The 19393-nt window shown below is 45.2% G+C and overlaps 1 protein-coding gene across 7 annotated transcripts in view; it reads right to left on the bottom strand.

The window, feature by feature from the left end:
- Window positions 1-133: 133 nt before the first annotated feature.
- The window catches only part of rtkna (rhotekin a), a 55350-nt gene continuing 36090 nt past the window's right edge, over window positions 134-19393 (bottom strand). For 3 of the 7 annotated variants that reach the window (XM_076730910.1, XM_076730913.1, XM_076730914.1), the window contains exons 2-11: window positions 9604-9865; window positions 8880-8933; window positions 6996-7113; window positions 6668-6892; window positions 6411-6505; window positions 5750-5856; window positions 5447-5578; window positions 4214-4379; window positions 3977-4081; window positions 134-2637 (exon numbers count right to left, since the gene is read on the bottom strand). In XM_076730910.1, the coding sequence (XP_076587025.1) occupies window positions 1925-2637; window positions 3977-4081; window positions 4214-4379; window positions 5447-5578; window positions 5750-5856; window positions 6411-6505; window positions 6668-6892; window positions 6996-7113; window positions 8880-8933; window positions 9604-9865 (1977 nt within the window). In that variant the 3' untranslated portion in view covers window positions 134-1924. Of the gene's footprint in view, window positions 2638-3218; window positions 3320-3976; window positions 4082-4213; window positions 4380-5446; window positions 5579-5749; window positions 5857-6410; window positions 6506-6667; window positions 6893-6995; window positions 7114-8879; window positions 8934-9603; window positions 9866-19393 lie in introns of those variants that run through there. The other 4 variants (XM_076730915.1, XM_076730917.1, XM_076730911.1 and 1 more) reach the window with 3 other exon arrangements.

The raw sequence follows: 19393 nt of genomic DNA, 5'->3' as shown, positions 1-19393 counted from the left end.
ATCATATAATCTGTGCTACAATGATATGAGTAAGGAATGCATTCATATATCAATAAAATAGATTTACAATGTATCAAGATTAAGTCTCTTCGACAAAAATGATGTGAATGCATGAAGAAACAGAACAGTCATGAACGGATAAAACATTTATTATAATTAACATTATATTATTTAAACATGAGATTTCCACATTTCTTATTTTATGTTTGCCTTCTAGGACGGCGTACATGCAGAACACAAAGCCTGCTAACACGGGAAACTCTTGCAAGGTTATAACATTCAATGTTATCTATTGGTAACAGTTAAAGATCTGCACATCATCTGTTAACACTATGATAATCAGGTATCAATATAGCTGCATTTATAACAAAATCAATAATGTAACAAAAGACAAAGAGAGGTTTATTTGTTAACTTAGAAAAATTAATTTACAGTAACAAATGCTCGTTTTTCAAACATCTGACAGTTTTAATTCTTAGTAAAAATGGTTGCCCGAGTTCTGAGGGAAATAAAATCCACAGTAAACAAGAGAGAGAAGAAGAGGCTTTACTGCACTGACAGTTTTCACATGGACGCCTTCAGTCACATGATTCTACTGCTGAGAGTTGTGTAAATGACAATAACTTACATAATAATAATAATAATAATAATAAAAACAGGTGGCAGTGTAAACAAAGCATTTTATTCTTGCTCTTACTATCATGACCTCATGGTTGACTGGAGTTTCATGTAGGTACTCTGAAGTTGCCTCGAACACAGCCACCATAAAATAATTTCTAAGAAATGTTGCATAATATTTGATTGGTGGAGGTTTCACATTTTATTGGAAATTACAGAATCAGGAACCACTAATACTGCAGTGAGGCAGTGTGGCAGAATTATAAGTATGGCTTGGGTTTTGAATAATACTTAAGCTTTGGTTAATTTCGGTTTATTCTGGGGTTTGTTCTGTATGTGTGCGGATCTATTACCCAGATCTGACGACAGCCTGTGAATAGTGTGCAGATAAAGGAGTCAAAATTAAGACCAGAGCTCAGATTTTTACCCTGAAGGAGATCACAGTAATAACCAGTACAGTAAGTATGAGCACTTGCATAAAGTTAAACTTTCACCAGATTCATTGTTGAAATGATCTCAAGTAGTACAACATTTTAACTGTGAGTCAAATCATGCAAAAAAAAACAAAATGGTGCATAGTAATTTTAGGAGAACCACAAAGATAATCTGTTGTATGAATAATTAGATACGTACACTGAAGTAGATCACAGTACAGGCAACAGACACCGACCCTTCCCTCCACACTGAACAGTTTCTAACAGTTGAAACAGTTGATTATACCTTATGTTCATCCTGGATGTTCATCTTGCTGCATGCTCACTTGCTTTCATAGCATAAACACCGCAAACCTTTATAAAATACAGATAGGAAACATCCAGTCAAAATACTGCTAGTGCATTAATAGAGATGACCTTGAAACCAGGATTGGAGTGGGCAGGACGGCTGATGCAGAGGACAAAACTAAACCTTCTCTAATTTCAGAATAAGAGTCCAAGGACAGACAGTAGGCCTTTAGTATCACTTTCTCCCAAGCAGCACGACCATGATTTTCTCAAAGCAAAGCAGAGTACCTCCCATTTAGTTTTGGACCAGCTTCAAAATTGTGGCGACCCAGCAAAGTGCAGAGTCGCCTGCAGTGATTGTCACCTGTCTTTTGTGTTAGAAGACATTCCAGTTTGCCCCAGGAGGGTCTCCCATGATCCGTCCTCCACCGGGAGGCAGGCTAGAGGCAGCTTATCCCCCTCAGGGCTGTGCGTGTGGCCCAGTAGATTGCCTGAGGTCGGTTCACAAATGTTAAGCCAGTTAAATCATGGTTTAATGAGCACTGGTACCTTTCGGCCAGTGTAAAATGTCCGTCAGGCAAAGTTCACACCTGACTCTGGAGCCAGTTGCGAGGATCGAGTCTGGCCCTGAGGTTTCTGAGGCTGCGGCGAGCCGGGGAGGGCCTCGAGAAGGGGGCTCCCTCTGATGACTCAGGGCTGTGACTGCCCTCACTGTTGCTGGAGCTGTTGCTGGAGGTGGAGCTGGAGCAGGAGAGCGTGGTCTGTGTGCTGCGCTGCGACCGCGGCGATCGGGAGGAGATGGGGAGTGGGGCGAGCAGCGAGGAGGGAGGAGGCTGGCAGGGGCACTGCAAGGTCCCTCCTCCGTACCCCCTCCCTCGAAGGGTGCTGAGTTTAGCATCCAGAGACAAAGTGCGTGGCCTCAGGCGGGAGGGGGATGATGACAGGAGGGAGAAGTTTGACGAAGGCTCGGGCCAGCCGTGGCGTTGAGAGCAGGGACTGGTGCTGCAGTGGCTGTCGCTGTCTGAGGTCAGGCTTGCGTCTGAGGACAGCAGACCCAGCTGTGGGCAGCGGTGAGGGCTCACAGGGCTGCGGGGCAGTCGGTGGGGGGTGCAGGGGCTGTGGCCAGAAAGGCGGGAGGTACAAGGACGGGGGCGGCCAGCGCCTTTGGGGTTGCTCTCGTCAAACACAGACATCCAGGTGGGGGAGGTGCCCAGCTGGCTGCGGAGCTCCAGCTCCTGCATCCTTCGAGCCAGGATGTCTGACACAGTGCTGCTGAGGTCATCAGATGATTCAATAACTGCAGGAGAGATGCAGCAGATCTCATCATCATACTGCGACTGCTTCAACCCATTTCCAACAGACAGACTGAAAAAATCAGTTTGTCTTAAATATGAGATTCAAGTTTCTTATGAATTGGTAATCCAGTCATAATTTAAGATTAATTTAAAGTTTCTCGCACATTCATAAAGCAGGGTGGGGATTAGGATAATTCAATGCAAAATGAATGAATATTTTGATCTTACTTGAAGTATGGATTTTAAATGGATTTAGACACATTTGCATTTCATGAACCATTACTTTGTAGTGTTTCCTTGAATCTATATGAAAAAATTAGAAGTGTCCAGATTTGTCAGGAAATGCATTTTACTGTAGTGCAGAAGAATGAAAAAAAGTGTTTTGTATCAAAAAGACAATAATTTAAAGACTTCAACTCTATTTAATTTTCTGAATAACGATGAAAAAAGAAGATCATGTCCTGCAATGCTTTGCAGTATCTACTCACTATCAGCCAGATGAGGCCGATGCTGGATTTGCAGTAAATCCTGGACTTCAGTTTTTACCACAACATAATTTCTACGGAGCCCTACTCCTGTTACTTCACCTGTCGTTGTAATAGGACGAGAGCAGAGCACGAATCTCAGCAGACACAGCGTTATCCTGCAGCAGAAGACCCTCACAGGAGGGTGTAGCAAGAGGGGCTGCCGGGAGGGGGTTAGGAAAACCAAGAGGGAGGATGGGGAGAGAGAGAGTGGATAGGAGGTGTGCAACAGGTGGAGTTCGGTGTTTTGATGGTCATGACAGAAATCCATAAAGGTTGATGAGTGTTTATTAAAGAAAAGAATGTTAACGAGCGAAGAGAGAACAAAAAAAAAAAGATTCGTTCAAGGATAAAGATAATTCACCCGTTAAAAAATTAATGTTGTAAGTTGATGAAAAATGTGGCGTTGTTCATGAATAATGTATGAGGACACAAGGAAATAATAAAGAAGGACAAAGAGACAAAGCCAAGGAGTGATGGATTCAAGACACACGAGGAAAATTGAGAAGGACAAAGAGGGACAGAGAAACAAAGGACAGAGAGTGAGTCAGCGTGTCAGAGATAAGACCCTTTCTATCTACAGAACACAGAAGTAAAGCAGAGTGTGAGTCTGAGATATCGGAGAGGAAAAATTTAATTGTGACGGCATCTCTCATGCACATGGACCCGAGGAATTAAAGCTGCACACAGTCACATGCAACGCAGGCACAGCGCTCTCTTTCCCTGCCTTCCCTTCCATTTCGTCCACGTCCGGCTGAAGTGACCAAAAACGTTTCCTGACTGCGTATCCACAGATATGATCAGGAAGAGGTCTTACCCATTTCGTGATAGAGCGAACCCTGTTTTGGTGGGACAGGAGCCGGTTTCCTTGGTGACGGCAGCTCAATTTTCATTAAGTCATCACAGCAGTGCTTCCATTGGCCTAAACGTCGGAGACAACAGTCACTTTCAATGCACCACGCAGCAGATCCAGAGCATACAATATTATATGTCCTTGGTTGGATGTATCACACACACACACACACACACACACACACACTTCCTCTGCACTTACTCATGTCATAGAAATGTTGCCAAAAGGCCTCCATCCACCGGTGTGTGTCCTCGCGGCTGTCTGTGGTCAGCGTGTGTGTGACCTCCTCGCCTCCGTACTGGTTACTGATACAGATATTCTGAACTTTACTGTGAGGGTCTTTCTCTGAAGCACGTATTCTGGTCTCCTGAAACACAGGAGCGACAAAGAATACAATCATCTTCCACAAAATGACTACAATCAGGAGTGAATGCCAGCGCTCCTGAATGAACAAAATTACGTGCCGCAACAAGTGATCATTACGCCAATTGTAATTGTGAGTCCCCGCTGAAAATAAGCCCTCACTAATAAAGCCACTAATTAGTCCTCTTCCAAACCATTTCCCTTCAGCAATTATCCAACAAAAGGTGCAGACTCCCAATTCCCACCTCCTCGTTCTACTCCAAATGCGTCTAAGCCTGTTTGTGACCACAAGATGGCAGTGTTGGTCCATCGGTCCATTTGTCACACTGAGTTACCTCCTCTTCCCTCCTCAGATGAGCCAGACAACTGACAAAAAAGATCATACAGACCCGATCTGATGGACTTGGCTTCAGGTCAGCTGTGAGCTCAGGGTCAGAGGCTACAAAAGAGTGAGTGAGTCACTATGGAAGGAATGAGAAGCCCCACTGGGATCAACTCTCAGACACAGACACAGGAAATAAGATGATCGAGAACCTGACTGGCTCTTTGCATCGGTGCCTGGAAAAATGGACGGATGGGAGAAATATGACTCCTGATTGGATGAGCTTGACTGCTGTGTCTTATTGTGTTTGCAAAGACTCGAGAAGATACAGAGCAGATTTAATTTGGGAATCTTTAAAGCCTTTTATCCAGACTTGCCTGCTCTTCTCTAGCCTTGCTGAGCATTTACACAGTTATGCCTGAAAGCTGAGCAAAAGAACCGGTGTTATGCTCTCGGCTTCTGAGCAGCTCTACTGGGGCAACTGAGGGCTAAGTGCCTTGTTCAAGGGCACTTTAATGGTAGCTACTAAGAGAGGAGCATCACTTCTTATTTATTTATTTTTTGGCTCAGAGTCTTCTCGCTGGCTTGAGATCCAAACTGGCAGCAATCCATAATCTCAGTTCCTCACCAGCTACGCTAGCAATGCCTGAAGCATTACCGAAAACAACTCAACTGGTTCTGTGAGGCTGAATCAACCTCTGGAGTGTTTTACTCTGTTTCTCAGTTTTTCCTGTGATTCCTTTGCTGACCTTGTTGATGGCAATAGTGAAAGCTGGCTCAACGTTGGCCTCTACATCTTCTTGCCGGTGGTAGCAGAAAAGGCTTGTTCCTTTTAGAACGGCATTGACTTCTGTCCAACTCTGAGGGTCACCACCCAGCTGCTGCGAGGCAGAAAAAAGGATCAGTTAAGTGTGGAGTAAAAACACAAAGAGAGATGGCAACACAAGATGGAGAGGAGGGAAGTGGAGGAGGAGACAAGGACAGAAATAAACCCGGACAAAAGCCAAAAATTATGGAGACCCTGAGAGGAGTACACACACCTGCCAACTTACCTTAACTTTCAAGCATCCACTCATCATCTGCTGGGTCATACAGAGAGGCTGCGCTGCGAGGCGGCAACACATACTGCCATAGAGCGGCAGCCAATAAGAACACTCTTCTACAGGGGGAGAGAGAGATAAATAAACATCATTAATAAATAAAAATCTTCCCACATGACATTCAGGATTCACACACAAACATATGCATCCACACGCAGAGACACACAGGCTTCTTCCCCACGTCGCACTGGCCCCCCTTTAGCACACAAAACAAGGCACGGGGGTGTAGAAGACTGGCAGCTGCAGGGAGTGTCATGAAGTGCAGCAATGAAACTTTACAGCAGGCTGAAGGGCCAATGAATAAAACACTAGGGGCCTGTCTGTCTGAGGTCTGGGCCCTTGTTAGCCCACATCATTACAGCTTTACACAGCAGTCACCTCACTAGCACAGCCTTTATTGCAGTGACCTTGACAATAGTTGTCTGTCAGAGAACATGGGAGAGGACAGAGGAGGGGGAGGAGAAGACACCTGGTTTAAGGGAAATTATTAAAATGCAGGGAGGAGAAGCGAGAGTGTGATGAGAAAGAGAAGGGAGAAAACGGACAGATGGCCGCTTTGGCAGGGCAAAGAGAAAGATGGTGAGGAGACAGATTGATGAAGGCTGCCACTCACCGTTGCCTGAGATGGTGAGGTCATGGGTGCGAAAGCTGTCCTGGATGTGTGACAGCGACAGGGTGGTATGAGCTAAGAGGTGGTACTTCGGACCCCTGTCAAGACACACGGAAAGGATGACATTTATTCTGTGTGTGAGCATACATGTTTATAAAGGAAAATGCATTCCTGTGCTCTCTGAAATACAAGCTGTTTCTCCCTCTAATCTCCCTCTATTCAATACAAAACGTTAACTCAGTGTTTTAAACTAAACTTACGGGACAGAGGGAACTGGCAGCAGAAGAGGAGCTGACCCTCCATTGCTAACAGGACTACATGGTCCAGGCTCCATGGCTGCCCGGAGCTTCTTCCCAGCTGATCGCCCCAGCGAGGAGCTCAGTTTACTGGCGAGTTTCCTTGGCGTGCTCCCTGCTGAGTAGTCGTCCTCCGAGCAGCAACTGTAGAGCTCAACGCGCAGCTCAAAACCCGGACTGGCTTCATTGCTGTGAAAAGATACGCACGTGATGAGCATGAGCGCATCAGGATGCACGTGAGTTTTTCTATATTTCAGATTGTGTGTGGTTCCAGGGAAGACAGATCACTTACAATACGATGGTGTTGTCAAAGCAAATATCGGTGAGTGTCCGGTCTACTATCACCATATCTGTGTCAAAGATCTCTCCTCCCAGCTGTAGCAGGCAGAACACTGCACACCGGTGAAGCTCTACAAAGGACAAGGCAGAACAAAAGAGTGGGGGCGGGAAACTGTGAAACACAACATTCATGAGACCTCAGCTTTCATTTAATTGCATCACTTGCAAACTCATTTTCAGCTCAAAAACTGCATCACCTCCAACCCCCAAGATGCAGGTAGGTGTTTGACGGCAAAGGCCGGGGGGTGTATGAACTGAGTAAATACCGTTCAGCCCGTCTATTTGGCTCACAAGCACTTCTACTTTTGTTAGCTTCAGTTCAGAATTCTCATTGGCCAGCTGTGCTAAGAATTCCTGTGAAGCATTGTTAGCTGTTTTGTGGTGGAAACTGAAGCACAATGGTCTTTAATGTTGCAGCAGCCAATGGTAGCTGGAATACAACAGCTGCCTTCTGAATGCAAAACTAAAGCTATTTCAGGGAATACGCATGCATTGTAAAGAAGCTGTAATACTCTTTTTGGGCATGCTTTGCTATGATTATGGGTAATTGGATGAATCCTTGTGCTGAAACACAACACCATCATATGCATAATAACAGTGAGATGTAAGAAATAGTACCTTGGGTATCATTGTTATGAAAAAAATATAAACAGTGTGGCACCTGATGGTCTACTATCTTTCTACTGTTGTGTGCTTTTTTCTTCTGCTGCTGCTGCTGCACAACCAAGCTCAATCATTTTGCTACTCTGCATTAAAATTCAAGGTTACCGCTGAAAAGGCTGGGAGAGGTGGCCCGCTCCTACCTGTGTGCCTCCCCGTCTACGGCACATTGACTCTTAATATTCAAACTTATTATTCCAAGTATGAGCTCAACACTGAAACAAATAAAATATGATTGGACATGTGAGAGAGGCACATGCTTTACTCCTCCCTGCCTCCTGGGCTCAGTTTATGTCTCGGTGTGTTTAATGACCTTGACTAACAGCCTCATTAAGCTTTGTTAAGACTCCACTACCTGTCTCTTGAGTTCATTTATATGTGCAGGTCATGCAGATTAATTCCATTCAAGTTGCCAGGGGAGAGAATGAGCACTGAGACTGTTTGCACGGGGGTTAACCCACATTGACTCCATCAAGAGGGGGTGGGACAGCAAACAGGCATAGTTTTATCTTTCCAATGCACCATTGAATCCTAATATTGCTATAAAAGCACTTAAATGTGACCTGGTTCACAGCGAAACTCAACAGGACAAAAGACTTAGGGAGCTCCTTAAACACATAACAGATTTCAGTTGTCTACTTATAATGACCCAGTTCAGCGCCTGTGTGCTGCTCCTTCAGAGCCAAGAGGCGAAGCCAGCAGGCCTGAACAGTGGGTCGGGCTGTGCTGCCAGGAGTGTCTCACGTCTAAAAAAAAATAAATCAGTTCCTGTAAAATATCTGGCAATGCTGCAACAGATTGTAATGATCGGCTCCAGGAGCTATGTGATGGACCCAGCATGGAGTAGGAAAGAAATCATACTGTATGGTCTGTCTGCACAGTTCTGTGGGTCAGCATATTTTTAAAATATGAAACTAAAAGTCCACATCAGTGTTCAACCCTCCAGCAAATGATAAAAGGCCATTAATTTTCTTCAGGCATGAGGGATTGCACACTAACCCCTGAGATTATACAAAGCTTTCACACACATTCAACATCTTTGAATTAGCCTTTTCATAACCGTGTGAAGGCACATACCACTCCCCTCAGAAGCCAATCATTAATAAATGCTAGAGGCATAAATGATTAATAACCCATCAATGATCTTCTTCACACGCATACAGAAGTGGCTCCTCACCTCCTTTGTTCTTGAAGTACTCTGTGTCTTTCCACATGAGAGGGATCCGAAGATCTGTAACGACAACAGGCAGAGGATTAGACCACAAAAATGTTAATCCCCCTTACTGCCTAACTGACATGTGTATCTGTATCTACCCATGCTGCCTTCAGTCACTGGTTAACATGTCCATAGCTAATTAATGACTGTGTGAGTGTCTGCAGCCTGCTCTCCAGCTGGGTGCCAGACATGCAGCAGTGCCCCCGTAAACCTCCACCCACAAACACACATCTCATTAATATTCATTTTTTACCTTCTCATCATGTTCTAAAAACAAACACAACGAGAACGTCTTGAAAAAAAAACTAAACGCTCTCTCCTGTTGTCTTGCTTCCTGGTGTGAATGATCTGCCTGCAGTGCGATACAAACAGAGCAGCTTCCTAATCATTCATCTGACTGCCCTCTCTCATACTGCAATGGGCAGCATCTGCAAGTCACCACGTTCACCTCAGTCAATAAGGAGAGAATGAAACATCCTCTAATAGAGAGAGAGGGAGAGAGGAAGCTGGGTCTCAGCCTTTGCCTGACAAGAGGAGCTTTGCATTAAATCCCAACACTAAATGGGTCACAAAGATTCTACTCAGTTCTCCACAAAATGTTCCCTCTAATCGTTTTCCGCTCATCTCCGTTTCATAAATACAGATTTCTCCAACAACACAAACATCCAGACAAGGCTCTTCTTGCCTGAGATGGCCACTTTTCCTTTGCACGGGAGCCTGTCGTCCATCGGGCCGGCATCGGACGACCTCCTCGTGACCTTCTGCATGACCTGAGCCTCCTTCATCCTCTGCAGCTCCGACATATAGGCCATGATGCGCGTGCTACAGGTCTGCAGGCTCTTCGCCGCCTCCAGCGCCTGGTCTTTCTGGGAGCAGGCGGCCAGCAGCTTGCAGGCGCCGTCGCGCATCCGGATCTCATGGTCAATCTTCTTCTGGATGTCGCTGTCCTGCAAGGACAAGGGATGGCGGAGTGGGGAGAAGGGAAAAAAGAGAAAGTGTGAGCAAAATGGGGCTTAAATGACAGATAATGGCACATTTGAAAGAATTTTGACAAATAGAGGAAGACATTGGAGAAGTTAGGCATGACTTCTCTGACAGATAACGGCATTTTTGGGAGAAATGAAGGAAGATTAGAGGACTCTTGTCTTCTCGGTCTCTTGTGGATATATTAGTGAGGTGTGTCTCTGAAAGCACTCAGGGGTGCGTGTGTTCAGTGGTGTGTGTGCAAGTATGTGAGCGAGACAATATTCAAACACATGGCCTTTTGCCCCCTTACCGGCGAGCCCACCCCCCACTGAGCAGATGCTGAATCATTTAGTGCAAACTTATTCACTGCACATACAGAGAGGGAGCAGCCCGTCTCAAGTGAGAGAATAAAGAATGAAGCTGTCAAACACTGAATGCCTGCAGCCCAAATGAGAGACCCCAGACACACAAATGTACACATACACTCTTAGAGGTTTCAAGCCACTGTGCTTGTCCTCAAGAGAAAAATAAAATACTATTAAAGTGAATTTGACCTGGCTTATCTAGGGCAAGAAAGCCATCCTGCCTGTAATTAAAAAGACTCTGTACACTAACGCAACAGTACAAACACACCGTGGACACATGACACATACTCACAAGCCCCAACACATGAAGCAGTAAAGATTTCTCAATCCTAAACTGTCTGGCTCAGTCTCTGGTGATGCTGCCCAGAGTTTAAACAAATCTCTAAGCCCCTCTTCACTCTGTCAGCAGAGTGAGAGGGATGAGAGAGCACAAAAGGATTCAGCAAATCAAACAAAGACCAAGCAAAAGCAAAGCTGGGTTGACCTTGAGTCTTTGTGTCAGTGCTCTTTTTCAAGCTCAAACACCTTTGAATCATGCATTTGCACATCAGTTGCTTCAGTCCGGGGAATATCGATCAGTAAGGTCGGTTCAAAGAGCTGGTTAAACAAATTAGGAAAACGTTAAGTTTATTTTGTGTTTGTGATGAATGAGTGAACAAATGGTGTGCAACATCTGCCCAGCTGCTGAAGTGTGTGTGTGTATGTGTGTGCCCGACCTCTTCAGTGATTTATTAGCAAGCTCACACTCTCCTCACAAATAATCTCCAATGCTCCTTTTGCCCTTCTTTTCTCACCCCTCTCCCTGCCTGATAAATGCACCTTCTCCTCCTCTGCTCCGATATTTCTCATTTATCTCCTCCCTCTCTCTGCCTGATTCTTATGAATTTTTTATCCTTGTGATTTAAGCTTTTATACTTTCACTGCTCATTTTCTTCCGCCCTCTCTCACACTCCATCCGTTCCACTTCACTGTCCTCAATCGGCTTTTCTTTCTTCTCCTCCACACCCTCTCTCTACCTGCCTCTGCATTAGCGCCAGTCCCACACTTTGCTCAGCAGAGGCGCAGTGGGAGAAGAATGGACATAAAAGTACGCATTTGGACATTCTCACTTGGACGCAGTGCAGTTCAAAATGAGGTTTCTGATTAACCGCTGAATCGGAAAAACCAACTTGCTCCTTCGGATGTAACCACATTTTCTCTGCCTGGTGGTGAAAGCTACACTAACAGCTGTAAATCACACATAATATCCTAGGAACTACTCTCTAAAGGAAACCACCAAAATGTTAAACCGCTGTCAAGACCAGTCTGACATGCATTACAGAATCACTTACTACAGTTACAGTATAGCATTATAAGGGATGGAGGTTATTACAAGAATGCTCCTCATACAAAAAGCCAGAATGAAGGATTATCAGAGAAAACGAGAGCATGATTGAGTGTATTTATACTGATCAAGATAATGATCAGTCTAGCTTCATGTAAAAGCCACACTGAACATAATGTAGCTGCACAAATAAGTCATTAAATAAACACTTTCACTTACTGTAAAGCAATTATACAAGTCTTTGAAAGAAAGGAGACCAAATTACAGCAGCCGTCTAAACACAGACATCAGTTAACTGCTGAGTGGCTGCAAGGTACAAGTGGAGAATTCAATTTTACAAGTGTTTGTTTAAGACTTCATGGAGTTGGTTTTCTTTCATCCAAGTGTCTGTTTTTGGAGAGAAAATAAGTAATTATAACTGAGAATGGGAGAAGCAGATGAAGCGGAAGAAAAAGCACGCCAAGTCTGCATTCGTGTTTTTGATATTTATGCAGTGAATACTTGGACTGATGCTCGAAGAGAGAGCCTTACAATAGAGCAAGAGAATAACCTGTGTATTTTTGATCACCAATAAGATTTGAGATTCCTGCACCCACACAACAAACTTCCAGAGAAGACAATTTGAATAGACCACTTTGGACTTGTCATCATTTTTGGCATTTAATAAATCAAGCCATTAATCGGCCTGTTGAAAAGATTATTGATGTATCAGTTGATTAGAACACAACCACTAAACAAACATAAACAAAGACGAGGAAAACATGTAAATTCGAATCAAGGATAAAGAGAGAAACGAGAGAGAGCCCAGCTCAGGCTCTGTCCAAATGTCCTTGTCAGTGGTGGCACCACAAACCATGCTCCATGCACCACTGAGCCGGAGGCAGGCCAGCCAGCTTTGAAAGAATGCACACACACATATAGTACACAAACACACACACACAGAGCAAAGGAGCTGTCACCACAGTCAAGTTCCATGCAGCGGGTCTTAGAGTGACCTAGGAAGAGGTCCTGTATTTATAGCAGCTAAATTAACAGGCTTCTCCTGCTGGGGATCTCAGAATAGAGGACGAGCAGCCTAGATCTAACTCTAATCCACACGTCTGGCTGTATGTCGGGCCAACAGAACACAGCAAAGTGACATAAACACCCACAGACGAGATAAACATGCCACAACAAACAGGACAAGCAGGAGAGAGGATGATGAACTCATTCTCTTTTTAGATCCGTTCACAAATGCTCAAACGCACACATAAATTCAAGCATAAATGCACACATATTGTCACAGTGATTCCCTCACACAGCGTCTTTGGCGTGGCAGGTGTTAGACCAGTGGGCAGTGCCAGAGAGGCTGCCTGCCTGTGACGGTGGCGACATGGACAGCAGCCAGATAGAGGGGTGAAGCAAGGGTGGATGGACGACAGGGATGCAGCACATTTTGGGTATCAAGCGGCGATGCAGAGGGGGAGGTAAAGCTGTCAAGGAAAACACAGGAGGGACGTGAGGAAGGGAGCAGAGAGGAGGGAGAGACAGAAGAAAGGAGTTGATATGGGTTGATGAGGCGAAAGGTCTGGGTGGAGTGTGAGAGGCAGTTGAGAGGAAAAAGATAAGAAAGGGAACTGCAAGTGGGAGAAAAGAAGGAGAAAGCACTGAATGTGAAGAGACAAGCAGGATGCAGGGTGAGGGGACGAGGAGGGAGGACGACAAGCGAGAAGGAGGCAGATCAAGGTGCTGGACTTGAAAGAGGAGACAGGAATAATGGGAAATACACAGAAAGTGGTAGCAAAAGGGAGCTGGAAATCAGGACATGAAGAGACAGAAGAAGAGGTGGTGGGTTCCATATGAGTAAATGTGCTGCCAAGGTAATGAAGCATGAAGCTGTGTAAATGAGCAGGCGTGGAAATAATTGGCAGAGAGACTGTCTTTGTCTGAGAGGACAAAAAGACAAGTGTGTCACGTCAAAACCTGACAGTTGCACTAATGGGTAAAGACAAAAAAAAATCATAATTACTCATTCACAATTAACTTTGAAAAAGAGTTATGACAGAAGTTAGATCAGCTGAATACTTCTGCAAACTTATGGAGTTTTTCAGGCTAAATCATGAAGATGTCAGGGCAGCCAGGCCATTAATTGGGGGGCTGGTGGTCCAGTCCCTGTCCACATGCTGTCCAAAGAGGACAGCCAGTGTGCGTGTGTGTGTGTGTGTGTATGGAAACAGTTGCTTTAAATAAAAGCTTTTCAATCAGTGTACTAAAAAATGTAAATGCATTCAATAATCTACTGTTTTGGACATATTTTTCAATAAATAAAACAACAGTAAATAGTATTTGCTTCAAACAACAGTACATTTTGAAAGCATCACTCTATGACACACATATGCATGATGCCAATGTAACCTTTCAGCCGGTAATTTGATGCCTCAGTAGATACCAGATGGTCACTTCCCCTGTCACCTCTCTGTCCCCGTCTGGCCGTGTGTGTTGATCCTCACTTGTGTGTCTGCGGCTGCGATCTCAGAGACACTAACACATACACACACCTACACAAACACACGCATGCTGGTTGGGGATTTGACGGCGTTGCAGATGGTGTGTAATGGTTTGTTTACGATGTGTTGTTCTGCATGAGTAGGCTTTCCTGTTCAGATCACTGACCCTTGACCTCCGACCTCTATCCCTGAGCAGACCAGACGACTGCAGCTCCAGCACGGGGTTGGCCCACGGGTTTCGCTTTAACTCACAAACGAGAGACAACACAGTTTGCTTTGTGCAGCTGAACCATACTAATTCAAAACACTTGGGAATGAATGTGTTTTACTAAATTGTGTTCAAATTTCGGAACAAAACGATTCACATTCATAATTGTGGAAGGCTGAAACTCATTTTAGAGCTTAAAATAGAGCACATATTTCACCAGCGTATTTTTAGCCACGTGAGCAGCGGCTCACTATGGATGGGAGTTTCATTATGTGGGTCTGCTGGTCAATCCGTTGCTTTGGTCCTGAGAGAAATATCTTGACAACTATGGGATGGATTACCATGAAGGTTGGTACAGATATTCATGGTTGACAGAGGATGAATCCTCCTGACTTTGGTAACCATCTGACTTTTTCTCTTGCGCCACTATGAGGTCGATTTTTGCAGTTTAAGTGCTGTCAGTTTTTCAATGTGTCCAATACTTTGATTTAGGACTAAATTCCAGTAAAATTAATGACATTCCCAAGAGCCTCAACTGTACTTTGTGTTTGGTGCTAACTAGCTAGCACCACTAACACACTAAACCAAGATGGTGAACAGGGTAAACCTTATACGTGCTAAACATCAACATGTTAGCACTGTCATTTGACACTGCTGTGTAAAAGTACAGCCACACAGAGCACAGAGCTGCTAGCATAGCTGGAGAGTCTTAGTGTTGTTAGATTACAGCAGTTTAGAGAGGAAGTCTTGGGTTTTGCTGTCTAGCATGTGCAACATAATATGCTACACACCTGAAACAAATGCATTTAACATCATTACTGATACCAGTGGAGAAATTGTCCTTCTGCTCATCTTCCTCTATAAGGAGGTCAGAGATGAGGAAGAGGATGGCTGACATCAGGATGGAATCTGCATCCTCTATTAAACCGTGCCACCTTTTTCATTTCATCTTTGTCGACTCTGATGTTGTTTTCTTTGTGAACAGACAAGACGCCGCAGCAGCCGATACAAAAGCTGGTTGGACAGACAGAGTGAAAGAGGCTGACTGCACAGAGAGAAGTGTGAGGACAACAGTGGAGAATAACAGCAGGACTAAAACACACTAAGACAAAAAGGAAAAAGTCTTGCTCACTGATTCACACACACACACACACACACACACACACACACACACACACACACACACACACAACAGCGCACCGTCACAAACAATCTGTCAATCTTCACGGCCACAGATGCAGACATTGACACAAATGTGCTCAGCCTCTAGTTCACCAACACAATCAAGAACTGCAAATTCCTAACCACTCCCATACGTCGGGACTTCACTGACCAAACTGCTGGCTTTCAATTAGCCAGCCACAACTATGTGCCTCGCCTTCCTCTCCACCCTCTTCCGCTACTTTCCCTCGTGCTCGCTCTCTTCCCCTTTTCCTCTCCCACACCCAGAGCACGGCTGCAGTTAAGGGTGGATGGAGTGGTTGAGAGTGCAGGAAAAAGTAAGAGATAAATGAAGAGAGAGAGAGAAAAAAATCAAGGGCAAATTAGCTGAGAGAGCGAGAGAAAATGAAAAGTGAGACTGAACACACAAGTAGGCTATAGGGAGAGCTGGAAGGATGATGAAGAAAGACGAGTGGATAGAATAAGGGTGAATGGATGAAATCATGTGGAGGGTGAACTGCTGGGATGTTGGAGAAATCACATGAGCAGACTGTCAGTAACACACAACACATGTCACTATCATACTCAGGCCCACCGACACATACCAAAGCACACATGAAGTGCAACTCGTGCACATACTGTATGTGCAATGAATTTAAGAGAGAACCGAAAACAGACAACAAACCCAAACCACTCAAAAACAATGGCCCAATTCACCAAACAACGTCCCTACAGTGTTTCAGACTCCAGCTGCCGCTGGGAAGCCAGGGCACGACAACACTGAAGGGAACTGGTTGGGTACTGGTCATGAAAGACAGAGAGGACGGGGGGAGAGAAACAGTAACTGGGTGGAGGGTGTGCAGTCGCCTTTACGACAGCAAAGCTGGCTACAAAGCAGCCCAAGTGTGTTCAGTGCCAGGGCACACTTAACACACACACACGCACTCCCAGGGCTCTCTCATATGGCAAAGTGCGCCGTGTACTCCGGCCTAGGTGCCAACACACTGATGTCATTATTGAGGTGATGGCTATAGAGTTTCAACAGCGGACCAACTCGCCCTTATAGCTGGACCACTTTGGACTCTCCCCCTCCCGACAGCTTATGCATTCAATTAATGGCTGACAATACAGACTGTTTCAGCTCTGCCTGCATGAAGAGCGATGTGTGTGTCTGTGAGGGCTTGTCCACATGTGCTTGTGTGTGCGAGTGTGTGTGCAAATGACTTTGCAGCCAGCTGTCCTCACACAAAGGCAGTGTGTCTCAATGCAGCTGGGTCCCAGCACACACTGGGCGGAGTCGGAACAGAAAGTGCTAAAGAGAGGAATAATATGCATGCGTCTGTGTCCTAAATCATGTTTTATGTACATGCAGGAGGTGACGGAGTACGCCTGTGTACCAAAACAAGTGCATGCAAGCGAATCAGTGCATATTTGTTCTGTGTGTGCACTTTGTTCTTGCAAGTGCATTTGTTTTTTGGCTGCTGGCCCTAAGGAGAGCAACAGTGGAGTGAATTTCAAGCTATAAAACAAATTGTTTAGAGCTACGAGAGAGCACAGGGAGCTTAGAGTCTGCCAAGCAGTGATCACTTCAGCAATTTATAGGCACACTAAAGCTTGATGGCTCTTACACGGCTGCGCACAGCCTCAGCCTAATACATCGAGTCTGCATTATCATATAGTAGCATAGTGGGAGCTGGGAGAAGCAGCAGGCAGGCAAACCGAAAGCAGAATCATTTGAAGGCAATGTATATGCGATAATAAAAGGAAGTGTGTGAGCACCTGTGCGTGTGTTAGTATATCTACTGCATGACTGTGTGTGGTCTCCCAGCGTATAACTAGCAGGCCTGGAGAGTATGGATTTATGAAAGACTGTGTACAGGTTCCAAACCAGACTCATAAATAACTGTGGGCTGGGAAAAAAAGGTATACATTCAACCAGCAAGGCAGTTTATTATGAGTAACAACAGCACAAAAACACTAATAACAGCAGGACCCCCTCCTGTTCCTCCTCCATCTCATCTTTAAGAGGACCAGGGGAAACAAACTGGACCCCATTCAAAACACAAAACAAGGCTATGGTCAGATATAATAAACCAGACTGTAAATCCTCTCTGACCTGTAGAGCTGAATCTACAACAAAATCAAGAATTCAAGGAGCCAAACGGACCATAAAAGGCTGAAACAAGCAGCAACAAAATGTGATGGTAATAATTGTACTCTTGCGCAGTTTTGGCATAGTTTTGTATGCTTCACAGCTCTGAAGTGAAGAAAACACGATCCGCAGCTTGTGATGAGAAAGGAGACAGAAAATGGACAAGTGTGGTCGCCAAGCAGCTTCCTTTTCCAAGCAAACAGTGATGGAGGAACCCTAATGAGAGTAACTGGCACACTGGCCTGTCTGGGGGCTGCAAGAGGCAATTAATGAATAAAGAGACACACACACACAGCAATATTATAACCTCATCAGTGAACTTTACTGGCACAGTCAGCGTTATGCACTGTAGGCCTGGAACACAGCTACTGACTATTACACAAGTTGATACTGTTATTAACTGATTAGCCAGCATTTCCTGTAAGCCAGAAGCCCATTGAGAGGAAGAAGAGGGGGGTTTAGCAAAAGGAACGAGTATGAGGCAGGTCACTCTAAGCCCCTGATCAAAGACTGCTGTGATCTCTCTTAGTGAGAACACTTTGCTAGTGCATGTGGAGACAGAGTAATGGGGATTTAATCACATTAAAGATACACATATGAAGCAAAAAGATACTGATGGGACGCTGTAATCCACCCTGCGCTGGAATGCTTCATGTGTCGTCACGGCCTGTTTTTCTCCAGCACACCAAATCACTGGCTGAGGAGAGGTGTTAGTCTGTGAACGGAAGCTGGCCGTGTCACAGAGCGCTTGCGCTGATATGGCTGTGAGGGGGCCGGGCGGAGTTTGATTCGATTCTCCCATGAACCTCAGTGAGTGTGCAAGTGTCACGGTGACTGACAGCTCTCAGTGTGACATGTTACCTCACACCTCGGGTAAATGCGGGGGAGGAGAAGGACACAGTGACAGGCCTCAGATTTGATCTCCGCCATGTGTCCAAGCTGGCCAAGCGCAATTTTTCAAAGTCTCGTTCACATTGTTCCCTGTGACTGGTTGGTTGTGTGTTTTTGAAATGCAGAGCGTGTACTGGTGTTTGCTCACGGCACCATTTTCCTCTGCAAGAAAATGGCAAATTAATTTGGGGCATACTGCAGGCATTAGAATCAACAACTCCCCTGCTGCAAGGACAGAAAAAACAGAATTAACATGAACCTCTACAGTACACACAGCCTCTTTCTTCAGTATGTTAATACTCAGGTCTCTTTTTCCTTTTCATGTCAGCAAACACAAATGATATCTTTTCCTTTTACACTGACACCCTTCAATCGTGAGGAGGATGTAATAGGGTGGAGCGCTGCAGGAGTGGGAAGATAAGGACAGACGAAACGGCAGATGAGGAACAGCTAAAGGGTCAAAGGGTGGGAGGGCGCAGAGGGTGAGAGGTCACAGCACCGCAGTTTCCCGGAGGAGAGTGGCATCCCTGCTGGGCCCCGTCCCATTAAGCTCCTTTTCATCCTCATTGGGGTGAGGGGTGGCTAGTTATCTCACTACCACAAGCCCATCCTAACACTTGCTGTGTGACACGCTGTAACACATTTGTAAAGCTCTCATTAGTTGACTTTTGCAAACATGCACACCCGAACCCCCCGCCAATGAGCAGTTGCAACAGCCTGACACAATTTCAGCGACACACACAATGCTCGACTCAGTAATCCCAGGCTTTCCTCCATGTCTGAATCAGGATGAGGAAATCGGGTTGAGCTAATTAGCTCAGCCGGCCTAACTAGCATTTAAGCCTGCCAAACTCTCCCCCCTGTTGTCTTTTGCTTCTGCTCTCTTTGCTGTGCTGCAGACACACATGGAGAGGTGCAGATA

The sequence above is a fragment of the Chaetodon auriga genome, chromosome 5, assembly GCF_051107435.1.
Source record: "Chaetodon auriga isolate fChaAug3 chromosome 5, fChaAug3.hap1, whole genome shotgun sequence".
Taxonomy (NCBI): Eukaryota; Metazoa; Chordata; class Actinopteri; order Chaetodontiformes; family Chaetodontidae; genus Chaetodon; species Chaetodon auriga.
This window is presented reverse-complemented; position numbering and strand designations above follow the sequence as displayed.